This window comes from Tetrao urogallus, assembly GCF_951394365.1.
Source record: "Tetrao urogallus genome assembly, chromosome: 1".
Classification (NCBI taxonomy): Eukaryota; Metazoa; Chordata; class Aves; order Galliformes; family Phasianidae; genus Tetrao; species Tetrao urogallus.
The window spans coordinates 2,835,170-2,852,583 of NC_136813.1; the positions used below are offsets into that span (position 1 = coordinate 2,835,170).

Genomic DNA, 17,414 nt, shown 5'->3' on the forward strand with positions numbered 1-17,414 from the left:
GATTGTTTTAATACACATTTCCCTCTTCTCTTCCCCACGACATTTATCAAGCTAAGCTCTTTCTGAATAAGGAATGCAGTGGCCTCATACCATGTGCATTCTTCCTTCTTTCTGTCACTATTTTACACTCTTCTGACAACCACTGGAAGACTGCTAAATTCAACTCAGGACTTTATTCTCCTGTGGTATCCTCCCTGAGCAAGAGCAATCCTGTTGCAGAGAGTGGGTCTTTGTTATGTGTATGTTATGACTCAAGGACAATGTTAAGGTGAGAAAGAGGGAAAGAGGGTGACTGCACTTGACTGAATATTCAGAGTTTGATGTCATGCAGAGGCTCTGTATGGCAGTAGCTGGAAGGGGTATGAATTTTGGTATTTGATATATGGTTTAAATAAACTCATTATAAACTTCAGAAACAAACAAACAAACAAAAAAAAAAAAAAAAAAAAAAAAAAAGGAAAAAAAATAGCTTTGGAAAAACCTTTTGCCTTTCCATTCACCCTCTACTCCAGGAATCCACTCATGGTAGAGGATTTCAGATGGCAATGGCATTGTTCAGTGCTTTCCTTTTTGTTGCTAAATGTTTCAACAACTTTCTCTCCTGATTTATAGCATAAATAGATACAGATCATTCATCTGTTTGCTTGAATTTTTCCACAGTCCTTCAAGAATGACCTCATGTATTGAACCAACTGATGGGGATCGTTTAGGAAGGATTGTGTGGAAGAGTGATGGATGAAGGCCAAAGAAGAACATAATATGAAAATTCCTTAAGCAAGAAAATTCCCTCATGAAGCATTTCACACAGACCAGGCCTTCTTACCTTCAGTTCTGTTTTTCCCCTAGGAACGATTTCGTAGCCTTCATTTAGAGACCGAAGTGTATCCACCGTACTTTGGCTGACATGAATTCTGTAAGCTGAGAATGGAAAGCAAAACAGCTGGCTCACTACACTGCATACACACTGTGAATCCCCACTACTTTGTATTGGCAAGGAAAACTTCTCCAGGGCTTATTGGTGTGCTGTAGTTTTGTGGGGTAGAGTACAATGGTGATGGATTGGATCCTTCCAGGTAAGGCTGTAACAAGTACAGGGTGAGAGGAGACCTAGACTGGGGACTTCTTTGAGAAGGATAACAAACACAGTAGGCATGGGAAGCCTTGCTCCTCATAAAGATGAGAAGTGCCATTACAGCAAAATTGCTGGCTGGAATGAAAAATGTCATTATTAATATCTTTTGCCACAATGCAAAACTAGGCAGCAAGAAAGAAAAGAAAAATAATTGACTGAAGTTCTGTTCCAGGCAGCCAGCATCATTTGAAAAACAGGTGTTGGGATTAGGAGCAGAGAGGTGGGGTTTGCAATGAGACAGAGCGATAATGCGGCTGTACACGTAGATCCATCTGCATTTTTCAGTAATTGATTCCACCCAGAGCTGCTGTTAACATTTTAAAAACGAAAATGGCAAAGGCAGAGCTCTTTATCAAATTCCCATCTCCCCAGTTTGTTTTGCAGCCATTGCTGGAACTCACTGAAATTTGTTGCTGTGCTATTGATGTTAACAAGCCAGGAAATATTTCAAAACTACTTTCCCCAAAACAGTTTAATTGCTGTTGATGTTTTTAAGATTTTATTTTTTTTTTTCCAGTGTCTCAATCCCATTCTGTTTCCCCTATAAAAAATGTGGGGGCAAACTAGTTAATTATTTTTTTTCAGAACTATTAGAAAAAAGGAATATCAGTTTAAAGGAACTGATGCAGAGGAACACTGCACTGCTTCTTGCTTCAATTAGTGCAGCAGTAAGCTACAGTCTACAAATTAGTGTGTATCTGTATAGGTTTCTATTAGTGTACAAAGGTCATCTTGTATCTCCAGTGTTCGCAGTTTCCTGTCTTACTGGGACTTCACATTTCTAAGGTTCTAAACCTTGAAAATCTTCATGTTTAAGTTTAATTTAATTGTTAGTCTTGATTAGTGTAGTTGCCGTCACTGGAATTAGAAATGCGATGGTTATATGACAGAAGAAGAAAATTTGTAATGTTACATGCATATTACAAAATAATTTCATCATGACAGTTCCTCAAGATTTCAGTATTAAATATCACAGATTCCCTGTTGTTTGTGAAGTAGATATATTAGCCAATCTATTAGAACTGTTGAAAATACCAAGAGAGAGACCAGAGAAGAGCAAAGGTTAAAAATACACATGATATTTTGCCTTTGGAAATCAACTTGTACTGATGGACTGAAAATCAAAAGTGAATTCGAAACTGTTCCTGGGCTCTGAGCATGCTCTCCACTGTATCATCCACAGCTCACCATGGCTTACAGATCCATGCTTCAGTCAAAGACCCAGCAGAGAGCAAATCTATTTATGCATACGACTGAAATGCAGATAAATGCTCCTCTCCCATCACCCCTTTTCCATGTCTAAAAGCCTTCATCTATGGGACAATAAGAAACAGCTGTCATGTAGCATTGCATTATTGGCTGCAGCCATTGGCTCTAGGAGTGAAGACTTGGCTTCTATAACTTGAAGCCATTGGAAAACTAAGGTAAGAACTTAAAGGGAAAATAGCATTAATATCAACTCATCAAGAAAGACATCAAGAATACTCAAAGGAGAAGGGAATCTTAAGGATTGTTCACAGAGTTTCTACTGCTGATAAAATGAAGCTCTCACAAAACACACCAGTAAACCCCCCAAGTTTCAGGGCAGCATTATCTGTGGTCTATTGTTCTCTCTATCATGATAGAATCGTAGATTCATAGGATATCCCAAGCTGGAAGGGACTTACAAGGATAATCGAGCCCAACTCTTGGCTCCATGTAGGATCATCCAAAACTCAAATCTTATTTCTGACAGCACTGTCCAACTGCTTCTTGAACTCAAACAACTTGGTGCCATGACCACTGCCTTGGGGAAAGCAGTGCTCACATTTTCTTCGCCATTTGCCTTACACTAGCCATGGCAGGTAGGTGCATTATTATACTGTACAAGAACAGCTCTGAATTAAGAGTCCTCCGCAGTCTGAAAGCAAGATACAACTCCATGCAGGAGAAATCTAAAGCAAGACTCATATTCACTTCAGCTGACAGCTACAATGCAGAATGTGAATCACATTGGTTACTGGACCAGGCTAAACATTCTTTCGAGATTTTGCAGGGAAAAGAAGAGCAAAACTAAATGATCTCTTTGTCTTAAATATTGGCCTCTGAAGGCTTCAGGCTGCTTTTAATTTTGTCTTTGGACTTGCCCTTTTCTTGAGAGCTGATTCAGTTACAATGCCTATAATTAAGATGAACATTTCTTCATATCGTTTGAGAAGGAGGTTGTAATAAAGTGGGGATCTGCCTCTTCTCACAGATAAGTAGTGACAGGGCAAGAGATAATGGCCTCAAGTTGCATCAGAGAAGGTTCAGCTTGGACATTAGGAGAAATCTATTCTAAGAAAGAGTGGTCAGGCATTGGAACAGGCTGCCCAGGGAAGTATTAGAGTTACTGTTTCTGGAGGTGTTCCAGAGCCTTGAAGACGTGGCACTGAGGGACGTGGTTTAGTGGGCTTGGTGGGGATGGGTTGGGGTTGGACTTGATCTTGGTGGTCCTTTCCAACCTTAGTTATTCTATGATTCTAAATCTGTCAGTAATCCATTCCAGGAACTGCTTCAAGTACTCACGCAGACCCGTGGACTCCATTCGTGATGCTGTGTTCACTGTGTCTCCAAAGAGGCAGTACCGGGGCATGGTCAGGCCAACCACACCTGCCACACAGGGCCCTGAAAAACACATCTGTATAAGCCAAAGTTATATATCCGTATATTCACAAAGTTCTCTGATAAACAAATCTCATCTTTGACATCCAAAAGCCAAATGGGAACACAGGTGTTTAACATGTGTTCAGGTAGTGGAATCATCATCTCTGGAGGTGTTCAAGACAAGGGTGGATGTCACAGTGAGTGACATGGTTTAGAGGTATGGTGGTGATGGGCTGATGATTGGACTAGATGATTTCAGTGGTCCTTCCAGCCTTAACAATTCTATGGTCAGGCCTACTACATCTCCCAGGACAAGGCTTTGAAAACACATCACCTGTACAACCCAACCACTGTCTATACAAACCACGAGGCTCACAGACAAGCAAATTTCATCTTCTCATCTGGTATCCAGAAACTACTTGGGAATGCAAGAGAAGGATTTTTAAATATGTCTCTGGCCTTCATGCTTGGTAGAAGTAGTCAAAATTCACACATTTCTCTAAATTAGGCATTGGCCAAAAAAGGTCTTTGGTGTCCCAGTTCACTGTCATCTGGGAGAAATTCAGAGTTCACTGAAGCTCAAGGACTACTGAAATCTCATTTTAAAAAGTTTTCTTCGACCTACTTTTCCCTCTAAAAAAGCTGAAGTTGAGATCCTGTGTCATAGAATCATAGAATAGAATCATACTATTTTTTGAGTTGGAAGGGACCTTTATAGCCATCTGGTCCAACTCCCCCCCAGTGAACAGGAACGCCCACAGCTCCATCAGGTGCTCAAAGCCTGGTCCAGCCTCTCCTTCAATGTCTCCAAGGACAGGACATCCACCATCTCTCTGTGCAATCTGTTCTAGTGCTTCACCATCCTTACGGAGAAAACCTTTTTCCTTATATCCAGTCTAAACCACCTCTCCTTTAGTATGAAACCCTTTCCCCTTGTTCTATCACAACAGATGCTGCTAAAGAAACTGTCCCCTTCTTTCTTTTCGGCCCTTTTTAGATAACAAAAGTCTTTTCTGAGGTTTCTGTGGAGCCTCTTCTTCTCCAAACTGACCAGAGTTAGCTCTCTGGGACACATCCGAGTGAAGCAAGACTGAGAATCAGCTTTAGAAGTCAAAAGATGCTGGCAGCACACTGGACCACCCTGTGTCCCCTCCTTGGAAAGGAAGACATCATTAGCTTTCCTGTCTAGCCAAAAGCTGTTTATTTTTCCTCAGTCTCATCCCAAAGACAAGATCCACTCCCTTCCAAAGTAGCTCCTAAAGAGCTGGTGCCAAGTTCTCGGGGAGAAATATGCATGTAGGATTCACTTGAACACGCATACACACAGAGCTAAAATGTGACAGCCAAGCAGCACGGATGTATGTCATATGGGGCACTTGGATCAGCTAGTGTTTGGACTGGGCTCTGAAGGATGGGTTGCTAAATTTCATCACCCACGTACTAAAATATCAAGGTTGCAAAATAAATATTTTTTAAAAAGTTAAAAAATAAAAAGTTTAAAAAACTAAAGTCTCAGCAGTCTCAGTAGATATGGAACATTCTGCAGAGAAAAGACAAGCATCTGTGCATTCTCCATTGAATGCATTTATGGCACATGTTTTCATGAGGCTCTGCCTGCCTTTTAATTTTCATTATTTTTCTGGGTTAAGATGTCTCAAAACTTCAAGGAAATATTTGTGATCTGCGATTCTGAAATATTTTGCCATGCAAGTTTATAAGAATTGTCAACACAGAACATCATCAGCAATATTTAAAGATACATTAAATATGAAGTTTTTCATAATACAAAATTTTTTGAGGTTAGTTGGGTTCAAGCTCTTCAGGAGAGAATCAGAGGAGTTGGACCTATCATGTTCACCAGATCTCCACTGACCACAGGGCAAGAGTTGACCTCCTAACACTCTTGGAAACACCTCCACATGGATGTCTAAATTTAAGTTCCTTATCAGTCAATACAGTCACCCAATCACTTGCACAAAGCTCACAAAGCTCTGCATCTCAAGTGGTGTGTTCAATTTTTGGTCCCTCATTGTGAGAAAGACACTGAGGCCCCAGAGTGTGTCCAGAGAAGGGCAATGAAGCTGTAAGGGGTCTGGAGCATGAGTTCTGTGGAGAGTAGCTGAGGGAACTGGGATGGTTCAGTCTTGAGAAGGGGAGGCACCCTTTCTCTTTGCCTCCTTGTGGTGAGGAAAGGATTGTCGTCTTCTCTGGGTAACAGCAATAGAAGGAGAGGGAGCAGCTTTAAGTTCCACCAGGGGAGGTTCAGGTTGCATATGAGGAAAAATTTCTTCTCTGAAAGAGTAGTCAGGCATTAAAACAGGGTGTCTTGGGAGGTGGTGGAGTCACCATCTCTGAAAGAGTTCAAAAACATGGAGATGTGGTTCCAAGGGACATGTTTTTAATGGGCAATATTGATGGGAGGTGGATGATTGGACTAGATGATCTTGGAGGTCTTTTTCAAACTTAATGATTCTACAATTCTATGAAAGATGTTTAGGGTAAGAATATCTTTCTAGAGCATTGCCATCATAAAGGGATTAATTCAAATCCAATGTTAAAATGTTAGCATGACAAAACGATTTCTCAGTGTTGAAAGCACCCAAGAGTTAATTCATTTGCTGCCTTCACTGCCTGTGTGTGAGTTCCCCTATGTCTAGACTGCCTCAGCAAAGGGATAACAGAAACATCCAGAGATAAATCTCTGACAGTAACAACTTTAAAGGAAATTGGAGACTCTGTGATGAGAATGCATTGGCCTGGTTGTTTAATTACACAGGTTCTCCAGTTTGTTTTGAAATGGCACTTTTCCAGGGCTTTGGAGGGTCAGTTAATAAGTCATGCTGGCTGAGCTTCTGCAGCAACTGTTGGTGGTGCCTTGGAGGTTAACAAGCTCAATGGAAATGAAGGTCTGCATGCCAGAGAGTCTGACCAATAAACAGACCTCCTTAAGCCTCCATGGACATGCTTGCCTTCTCACTCTCCCCAGCCATCCAGCCCCAACCCAGATACAGCCAGCACAGAAACAGCTGATTCAGCTAAGTTCTTTTGTACAGGCAGTTGAGTTGAGAAAGGAGAGCCAAGAATCCAGGGTGCAGTTAAAGCAGGGGAGGAACTCAAATCAAATACTGGTCTTTTTGTGCTCCCAGACTTACCCACGCATGGTCACATGCATGGTCCATCAGATGTTCCCAGAACTGTGGCTCTCTACTGTGGTCAGAGAAGACAAAGCAGCCAGGAGGGACATGGACAATCATAAAGGTATTTCCTTCTTTTTCAGAGGTGGAACCACGTGCTCCTCTTGGCACTAGTTTTCAGAGAGCAGTTGGTCAACAAAGCTGGTGCTCTTTCCTGCTGGTGCTGCTTTTCCTTTCCAGGAAGGTGTGATAGCCAAGCCCTCTTCTCCAAAAGCCTTCCTGCTTCATGATGTTACTGATTTCCTCTTCATGTTTCTTTCCTTATGAGAAATGGGATCTAGGGCTATTCAAACTCTGCTTTCACCTTAGTGATTCAGAGAACTGATCTGTTCCATGATCTCCACAGGCACAGGTGAAGCTCACTAGCCTGTAGTTCCCTGGGTCTTCCTTTCTCCCTTTCTTACAAGTGGAAGTGATGTTTCCCTTTTTCTGGTCACCAGGGACTTCGCCTGAAAGCCATGACTTTTCTGGTATGATGAAGAGTGTCTTAGAAACCACATCACATTCCTTCAGGACTTGGGATACATGCTGCCTAGCCCCATAGACTTGTACATCTTCAGGCTCATGAAGCAGCCTCTGACTTTCTCCACACTTACAATAAGGGAGGATTCTGTTCCCCTGAATCCCCACCCTGAGGTTCAAGTCTGTGCAAAATAAGATCTAGCTTCTGCTTCTTCAAAAAGAAAATGATCCTTTCCCTCTTCTCACACCCTTATAGCAGCACTTATTTCCAGATACCCAGAGTTCAGAAAAAGAAGAAAAAATAACCACAAATAACACTCCCCCCTCCCAGTCACCTAGGGATAGATTTTTGGCTGATGCGTGGAAGGCGTGCTGCAGAACTGTGGCCAACAGGCAGCAGCAGATGTTGCATGCTGTATTCCTCACTTCTTGTGTTGAAAATGCTGCTGCTCCAGAGACTCTTGCTCTGGGTCACAGACACATCTGATTCCAACCATGCTATAAAACCCACAGTATGAAACCCACAGTGTCTGCAATCAATCCTTAACACTTTAGACTTCTGTAAAGAGCCAGCTAAGAACCCCAAATTGCAATGAAAACAATGGGGACAATGAATTGTCAGAGACAACTCCAAAACAAGAAAATACACAGTCTAGGGAGATATGAAGTATTGATTTCATCTATGCTTAAGTCACAGCTCTGTTCTTAGGGTATTCTGTGTGAAATGCTTCCTTTGTTCTTGTTTCCCTGTGTGTACAACAAGGAATTCTGTAATTGTGGTGCCAGAGCTGCAAAAATGTGGATATTATTCAATAATGCTAGATCAAACTCCTTGACAATCTTCTTCTTCTTCTTCTTCTACCAGTGGCTGGTATCTTGTACATGAGAGGAAGATGCAGGAAGTCCAGTGATGAAGAACTGGCAAAAATTCATTAGCGGATGACCATGATATAAAATTCTGAAGGTTAATATTTCTTCTGAAACTACTGACTTTTACAACAGTGGATGTCTTTTCCTCAATTTAAAATCCAAGCCATACTTTCAGATATATGACGACTGCAATCTTGCTGTTTTTGTTGTTGCTGTTTCTGTTTTTTTAGAAAAATTAAACACCATGCCAATTCCTTTTCTTTTTAAACAAGCTTCTTTTTTGTTCATTGAATAGATCATGACTTCTGCACTAGAAGACATTTACTTTATAGCATAACTTTTTGAGTATCTGTATCGTGTTCCTTCAGTTACATCCTATCTATAATAAGCACCCCCAGTCTTTTCCTTCAATTTGTATGGTGATGATAGGTAGACAGTTGGACCAGGTGATCTCAGAGGTCTTTTCCAAACTTAACGGTTCTCTGATTCTATATAATGATTTTTCTATTTATTTTTTTTCCATTTCAGAACAGTTACAAAGACTTGGATGTCTCCACATCATGCCAGCAAAGATTCTGAAGCACATAAAAATCCACACTTAACAATGCAGCCTTTGGGACTAACATTTCTGATGTAGCTCCTGACAGCGACAGAATACAAAATTTCTCTACTCGACACCGAGCCATTTTTCTACTTTGGGTTTGCACTTCCTTTTTAATGACCTTGTTGCTATGGAAGGTTGTTAAGCATCTTCTAAGGGAAGATGCTTTGGGGTGAGCAAAGAGAAGGCATTCAATGCTGGAAATACAATTGCAGGAGCTCTTTGATTTTTAGGTGCCTACCTGTGTGCAGGCCGATTCTTATCCTGAGGGGGATGTCTGGCATGTGTCTCATCTTGAACGTTCCCACTGAGCTGAGGATGTCTAGGGACATGTTGGCTATCTCAGCTGCATGCTTGTTTCCATTCCGTTTCGGAAGCCCTGAGGCAACCATGTAGGCATCTCCAATGGTCTCTACCTAGCAAATGCCACAGCATCAAAAAAGCAAAGAAACAGAAGATGGGAAAGAGCAGTAGAACCAAACTGTAGGAAGATTTGACTCAGAGATGGTTTGGTCCTCCCTCCTGGGTACCCCTCACCTTGTAAACATCATGATTTCCAATAACAGCATCAAACAGAGTGTAAAGGTCATTCAGGAGGTCAACTACTTCAATGGGTTCGCTGAGGGCTGAAATGGTTGTGAAGCCCACGATGTCACTGAAGTAGATGGTGACTTGGTCAAAATACTCAGGCTCCACAGTGCCACCAGTCTTGAGGGCTTCTGCTACTGATCTGGAATGGTAACACAAGAAGAGGTGACAGGACAAAACGCTGATTCAAAATGATAACAGAAGGAAGGGTGACAGAGCAAATGCCCTTGTTGTGGCAAGCCCAAGAACTCAGGCACTCTTGCCTTGGCGTACCTAAAAGATCTTCCAGTAAATAGAAGGACTTACATTGCTGTAATAAGCAGTGATGGAAGTTTCTTGCTTTGTTTGAAAGATGCTTGTCAAAACTGGAGGTCTGCCCTGCAAATTTACTCAGTTTTGGAGAAACATTTTGTCCAGTCTAGCTATATAACACCAAGGGCTTTTTGCCATCTAAAATACCAGTACTTACGGAGGAAGCATTTGTGATAAGAGTTTCTCTGTTTTCTGTTTTTCAATCTCTAGCTCTTCTGTCCGCTCTCTGATTAAATCTTCCAAGTTGCTTGAATACTGTTCAAGCATTCTCAGCATTGAGTCAATTATATTGGTCTTTTTGCCTTTGTTGATGGTTTTGAACTGGAAAATCAAAGTGGAGAGTTACTTCCCTATCTCATTACCTCACTGTAGCACTGGAAAAGAACAAAAAGCAAGCACTTTATTTTTAAGTCACAGTTCTAAAGACTAACCTCCTCAATGGCAAAACTTCTGCAACAGAGAAAGAAGCAAAATGGATGATGAATTTGTATCACTAGCTATGGAAGTTGTCTGGACAAGCTGTTCCTCTGCAGTCTTTTTGTGAAGGTTAAGTGAAGCACCACCTCCCTTGGGATGATAAGCAGGTATGTGAGATTTTTTGGAGTCTTAGAATGCTGTAGGTTTGCACCCTCATTTGTCCCATAATGAATTCTTTCTGACCAGGCTGTAGAATCATAAAATCAGAGTCATAGCATAATCTAGACTGGAAGAGACCTTCAAGATCGTCAAGTCCTAGCACCGTCTTGACCTACCAAGTCCCACCACTAACCCATGCTCTTTAGTGCCATGTTCACATGTCTCCCGAATATCTCCAAGGATGAAGACTCCACAGACATCCTGAGCGTCCCTGGATATCCTGTTCCAATGCTTGACCACCCTCTCCATTAAGAAATGTTTCCTTATTTCCAATTTAAACATCCTCTGGTCAACTCAAGACTATTTCCTTATGTCTTACCACTTGTCACCTGAGACAGGTAGTTGTAAGAAGTGATGATGTCAGTGTTGCTAGGGCATTGGCAATACTTACTTTTGTCTTACTGGTCTTAAATTGCCTTTGTACACAGGCATGTATGTGCACTGTTGCGTGCCACCACACTGAGTTATGCTTGCTCCTCTTGACCTGAAAATGAGCTCCGGGACAATTTGGAGCATCTGTGGTTTCAAATATTTCATTAGGATCAAGAATGGAATAACGTGAGTGTGAAATCAATCATAGCATCATAGAATTGGAAGGTGCAAATTATGGATATTGGATTATCTAGTTTGATCTTAAAACAACATAGGAACAGTATTACTGGATCAGACAAAAGGCTTATTTTGCCAGTGGCCAGTAACAGATGTCCAGAAAAGATGTTCAAACAGAACTTGTGTACAATCATACTTCTCCAGAATATGTTCCCAAAATCCACCATTTTGCAACGCAGAGATTTCTGATGTCAAATATTGTATTTTTGTGTTTAATAGCCCTAGATGATATGTAACTTGTGAAGAAGCACTTCTTTTTTTTTGCTTGGAGTCTGGATCATTTTATTTGATGCCTCCAGTTCTTGCACTATGCAATAGAAATGGAAAACAATTATCCCCTAATCACCTTTTATATAGCAGTCATAACATCATGCAAGGTTTTCATATCTGCTTTCAGTTGATTCTTCTCCAGGCCAAAGAGCTTTAGCACTGAAGATCACTCAGTTTTGGAACTCTTATAACCAAGAAAAAATACAGAAGTTTTCTTCAAGACTTCAGAAGATGAAACAACATATTGATCTGAAAGCTACATGATAATTCATAGCTTTTTTTTTTTATCTCTGTGAGACCATCAGGATAGGCATATCACAAATGTGAATACACTAGGCCCATATCTTTCCCGTGTTACAGCCCATATTATAGTCCTACTTGAGTCCAAGTTCAGAATATGGTGTAGATATGGCACAGTTGATGAAAACAAGCATCTAGATGCCACAATCTATAAAATAACCCAACAGCAAAGACAAGGCTCTGGTGTTCTCTCAATCATTTCCTGAGGGCTTGCTTACAAAAAACACTTTTCTGCTAAATATTAATAAAGAATTGCACCCTGTACACTGACCTTATGAAATACCTCCTCAAAGGTGGGACGTCGTTCAGGAGCTTCAACCCAGCATTGCTTCATTACCTGGATGCACACCAGGGGGGCCATCTCAGGAGCTATGTTTGGGCGGCACAGGGGAGGTGGTTTCTTCACCTTCTTTATAATTTCTGTGGCAAAGAGAAGGATCCAAAGCACAATTAGAGATGGAGGCACTTGGTGAGGGTGAAAGACACGAGATTTTTCATCTGTTTCTTGCTCATTCCTTCATCGATGCTATTATTCTTCACGCTTCTATGGCTGTGTCAAACGAGCCTGGGGATTTCTGCTTTCCTGTGTCAGGAGTCTCTTGGAGGATTTACAAGACAAGCAATTCAATTGCCTTCCTGTCCCTGGAGAGCCAGGTTACAAGCAATAAAGTGGCTGGATGAGGGAAGCTTGTGTGACAGATGGGTATGTGTGAGTCTACAGGCTTATATTTAATGAAATTGCCTCTGACTCTCTCCATCAGGATTTGTGGTCCTCTAAGACAGCAGAGGGTTACAGCCAAGTCCAGACAGGAAGGATACCAGCCGTTGACACTTCATCTTTAACTGGGAAATAGTATGTAGGAGGATTTCAGAGAGGCAGTGGGGTTTTGTTATTGCTTTTTAGCCTGACTCTCTGCTATTTAGACTGAGAGTAACCTTCAGGGAGCTAACTGTGCCTTGAAAAAAGTGAAAGGTAGAACTCTATCTTCTTGCTTAAAATACAACAACTGTGATTGTTTCCGAAGGTTTCATTTTGTGAAATTCTGAACAGCCATCTGAAGTGAAAACCACTCTCTTTCTGGCAGGGACCCTGCATTTCCACAGCTGTTACCGTGAGCACCCAAAGCTTTCCAATGTTGACAGTTTACTTTAAAGCCCTTTAGGCCATCCCACCAGTCTCCACCAAATGAACTAAACAAAGCACTTGGCCCTAACATTTCCAGGGGCAGCCAAGGGGAAATGCCTTCCTCAGACAGTTTTAAAGTTCACACCATGAGTGAAAGCTCCTTGAGGATTAGGAAGAAATGAGTAGAAATTCATCATTTTATCAAGTCAGGAAACTAGAATGTGTTTCAGCATCTGCTGGAGATTGCCCAGTGAAGCTAGTTGGGAGAACACCTGCAATTTACATCATCCATCACATCACGGTCCAGGTACGAATTACAGAGCAGGTTGCACCATGGTTACCACTGTCATAGTGTTGCTGCAGCAGCCTGGGCCACTGCCAATTTTCCATGCACTGAACTGGCAGATATTGATGGCTGTACCCCACCTGGTGACTGTCCAACCTAAAATTTGCTTTAAAATGGGCATTCATTGAAATCAGCTCTTTTTTGACTGCTTGCACCCCCTCTATAGCCAAGTACTTATGTCAACTTGATTGAGTGTATTTGCTCTTCCCATGCATTCTCAACAAGATTTGAACCAGTGAGAGTTACACCACGAGCAATTTCTAACAAATTTACCTATATGCTAGCTCTGATACTAGCAGACTTCAGCATAAGTCATCAGAGTCATGATGCATCACTTTGATCTCTGATGAGAGGAGAGAAACTCTTTAAATGGGGAAACAATTAAGGAAAAATAGACGGGTAGATGAACAAAATACGAAAAAGCCAGAAAGCTCAAAAACCTCACCCTTCTTATGACAGACAGAGAAGGAACGATGGATGGGAAGCAAGGGAATTTCCAAGCTGTGAAAAATTCTGCTGACAGATTTCACTGCACCATGACGAAAAGTCAAGAGAGAAAGGGCACTGGACGTGCTACAGCAGAGCTGGACAGCTTTGAAGCATCTGGGGAGGTGACCCACTGTCCCAACACCCCTGATAGGGGTGATTAGAGGTCAGGAGTGATTAGTGATTAGTGATAGGAGTGTAAGAGTTTGAGGTCAGAAGTATGCATTTTGATGTTCATTATGGATGTTTTGACAAAAACAGCCTTTTCTTTTTCCCCCTCCACCAAGAATGGTCATGAGAATGAGACATCATTTCCACATCAACACTTGATCCAAGGGGCTTGACTAGACCTTTTGTGAGTTCTCTGTGTAAAGCCTTAAAAAACAAACAGAAACTGTTGCTTACCTTCAGCTGAGAGGTCTGAAGTGCAGTACGGTGGGCCCCGAACAACAACTTCTTGTAGGATAATTGCAAAGCTGTAAATGTCTCCTTTGAATGTGCCTTTTCTGCGCATGTCTGGGTCCCTCAGTAATTCAGGGGCTGTCCAGAGCAATTCTAAACAAATCAAGAGCATCAGATTCTTTATATTTGGGCCCATACTGCTGTTAATGTCAGCGATATTCCCAATGATGAACTGCGTCCTTCATTTCAGTTGTTTGATGAGGGGATGGAACATACATCATTGATTAGTAGATCAGGTCTTTCTATTTCTTGCAATGCTCCCAAAATACTATGCTTACATACAGTCAAACAATGTGAATTTTCCAAATTTCACTGTCTTTATTTTTTTTTTAATTTTGCTGTATCAACAACTTACATTCTGTAACACCAGTCTTGAACTTCTACGTAAGAAGTCATCTCACCAGTGTCAAGTTTTAACTCATTTTCTGTATGAAAAGCATCACTCAGACAAAATGTTGGTGCTAAAGCGTGGATGTCTTGTTACAGGTGTTGCTCTTTAATAAAATAACAGCTTATTAAATACTTTAAGTAACTATTCTCAGATGAAAGCAGTTTTAGTAACAGAAGTATGAAATACAATAAATCTTCATAATTCTTTACTTCAAGTGGAAAAAAGCAGAGTTATAACATAGCCAGCCTCATCAGCCTCATCTTCTTCAATCTGGGGTATTGTTAACCTGGCAACTGTGGGTAATGAGAATAAAGAACATTTCAAGTACTGTGATATTTTTAACATCTCTAAGGGAGGAGAAGAGTGGTCTTCTGACAACTGCTATAACTGAGACACTGGAAATGTGGGAAACAAATCCAATGAGAGAGGGATTGAAGCACTGCATGTCACATGAAACCAGCTTGCAAGGCTGTCATATGATCCCAAGGCAACAACTGCCAATTTCTTCTCACATGGAAGGAAATTTAATCAAAATCTCCAAATCTGACCCCATGAGATGCAGCCCCGAGTGTTGGGAATGTCATGTAGCAACCTTTGGTGACTGGAATATAGAGGGTCTATTTCAAAGAGCACAGTATCATCCTATGTTTCAGATAGAAGAAGAAAAAAAGCTCTTTGCATATCGCTTAACTTAAAACTTCAAAGACACGATTGGAGCCAATTCCACCTGTCACAGCAATTCAGGATTGTTTCAGATTTGAGATGCACTTAAATCCTTCCCCAACTACAACAAGCTTATGCTCCATCATTGCTTACAATAAAATCTCTGCTATTAGCTTTTAGGAAGTCTGAAATAACTGTTCATATTCTTTCCTACAACAGTACACTGCATACAGGTTCCTGGATGCTGTGAGATTGAGCACAAAGATCTCACATGGCTACTGGCTTGCAATTGCACGAGCACAAACATCTACTAAATCAATAGGCAAATATTTCCCCCAAATCTTTCCTGATGCCACCTACCTTCTGGGGGTGGGTGAACATAAGGGCATTTCTGGGCTTCTAAGAGCTCATTATAACCATAGTCAGTGATCTTCAGCACAAACCGTCCATCCACAACACAGTTACGAGACTTCAGACGTCCGTGGGCAAAATCTCGATGGTGCAGATACCTGATTCCCTATGAAATATAGAAGAGACTGAGGCAGTTCCTTGAGATTGTATTAGCAATTAGGATTCAGAGACACTGAGTCAACCAGTCACCTTGGAGGGCATCAAATACAGCATTGGCTTTAGGGCAAAAGCAAAAGTTGGTTCAGGTACCACACTCTGGAATGATCCAAACCACACAACCAGCATTAATCAGCCCAAGAAACAATGGAAAAGGTTTAGACATCGATTAGAAATAAGAATTTGAGTTAGCTGTAATACTGGAAAGCACTAGCACCTTTATGAGTTAGCTGCCTCCTTCTTTGTAGCCTTAGGAGCAATTGTGCCCAGGAGCTGTACTCTTGGATGAAGTTAAGAAGGTAAACACAAGTGATACTCAATGATTATTAGGTCAAGAGAAGCAATAGAGGCAATGAGAGATGGATGCCACGACCCAGGATCCTCAAGGAGGAAGATCACATTGTTCATGCATGGTTCTGCAAGTAAACCCTCTGCAAACCACCTTCCCATGACCCCAGCTCACTTTAATGGGATGTAAACACATGGGATGTATCTGGAAATGAGCGAGCACTCCTGCAAAGTGACTATGCATGTAGCCATCATATGACAGGAGATTTCTATGGTTTGGTTCCATGCTGGAAGCATTTCTGATTTATGTCAAGAGAGGGACTTCAGGAAGGAGGATTATGTCATCAGATTAATGGTTCCAGGCGATCAGTTCCAGCTTGATGGGTAGTTTTAACCTCTCATCCTGTTGAGTGGATGTAACAAAATAAGAATAAGAGGTTTCCATTAAAGGCCAGCGTATACAATATAATTATATTCATATTGGCTTTCCCTGCATTACATTAGTCTGAGAATCCCACAGTCCTGGATTAAATAGCTATGGTAATACAAAAAATACATGCAGATCAGGGTTCAGCAGGAGCAATGGATTTACTTTAATTAGATCCATCAGGAGGGAGGACTTGAACATCCAATCCAGTTTCATATCTTCATTTTTCAGCAAGTCTTCCAGGCTTCCTCGGGAACAGTACTCTGTCACTATGGCAAAGATGCCACAGTCAGAGAAAAATCCCAGGAACAGATTCACATTTTCATGACGTAGATCTTTCATCTGAAACAAAACAGTGAATCACAGGAGACCAAGCCAGCTAGACATCTGCTTAGAATTACCACGAGCTCTTACCATTCCTATTCTTCCAAACAGCCTTTCACACCAGGATCATAGAATCATAGAATCATTAAGGTTGGAAAGACCTCTGTGATGACCAAGTCCAACCCCAACCCATCCCCACCATGCCCACTGACCACATCCCTTAGTCCCACATCTCCATGGTTCATGAACACCTCCAGGGTGGTGACTCCACCACCTCCCTGAGCCGCCTGTGCCAATGCACTGCCACTGTTTCATAGGATAAATTTTTCCAAACATCCAACCTGAACCTCCTCTGGCGCAAACATTTTGCCACTTGCTTTTGTCTATTTAAATCTTTGCTCATTCTAATCTAACCACTAAGACAAAGAAAGCAAGATGGCGAAAGTAAGCTGAACAGTAACTCATTTTTCTCTAGTCAACCTGGGCCTTTCACCAGGACAGAATGACTTAGCTGTGATAAATTGAGTTCAGCATATGGGGACTTGCTTCAGCTCAGGTTTGATCTGGAAAGCAATGCCTGGAATACCCAAAGTCATCCATCAATGGCGACATCAGCTACATGCCCTGGTAAATTTGCTATATTTCTATAATGCTACTCCTGTGTTAACAGTAGTTGCCAACAGCTAATGGCCTTGAATATGGAAAACAAATGTGTTTGCTTGTTAGTCAATAAGT

The 17,414-nt window shown here is 41.4% G+C and overlaps 1 protein-coding gene across 1 annotated transcript in view; it reads right to left on the reverse strand.

Moving 5' to 3' along the window:
• Positions 1–17,414, reverse strand: part of GUCY2F (guanylate cyclase 2F, retinal) — a gene marked incomplete at both ends in the record, with an annotated part of 44,848 nt that overhangs the window by 13,943 nt on the left and 13,491 nt on the right. The window contains 9 exons of the mRNA XM_079546476.1: positions 824–918; positions 3,680–3,778; positions 9,126–9,300; positions 9,422–9,614; positions 9,942–10,105; positions 11,871–12,019; positions 13,963–14,112; positions 15,434–15,590; positions 16,521–16,697. Of these exons, the coding sequence (XP_079402602.1) occupies positions 824–918; positions 3,680–3,778; positions 9,126–9,300; positions 9,422–9,614; positions 9,942–10,105; positions 11,871–12,019; positions 13,963–14,112; positions 15,434–15,590; positions 16,521–16,697 (1,359 nt within the window). The remainder of the gene's footprint in view (positions 1–823; positions 919–3,679; positions 3,779–9,125; positions 9,301–9,421; positions 9,615–9,941; positions 10,106–11,870; positions 12,020–13,962; positions 14,113–15,433; positions 15,591–16,520; positions 16,698–17,414) is intronic.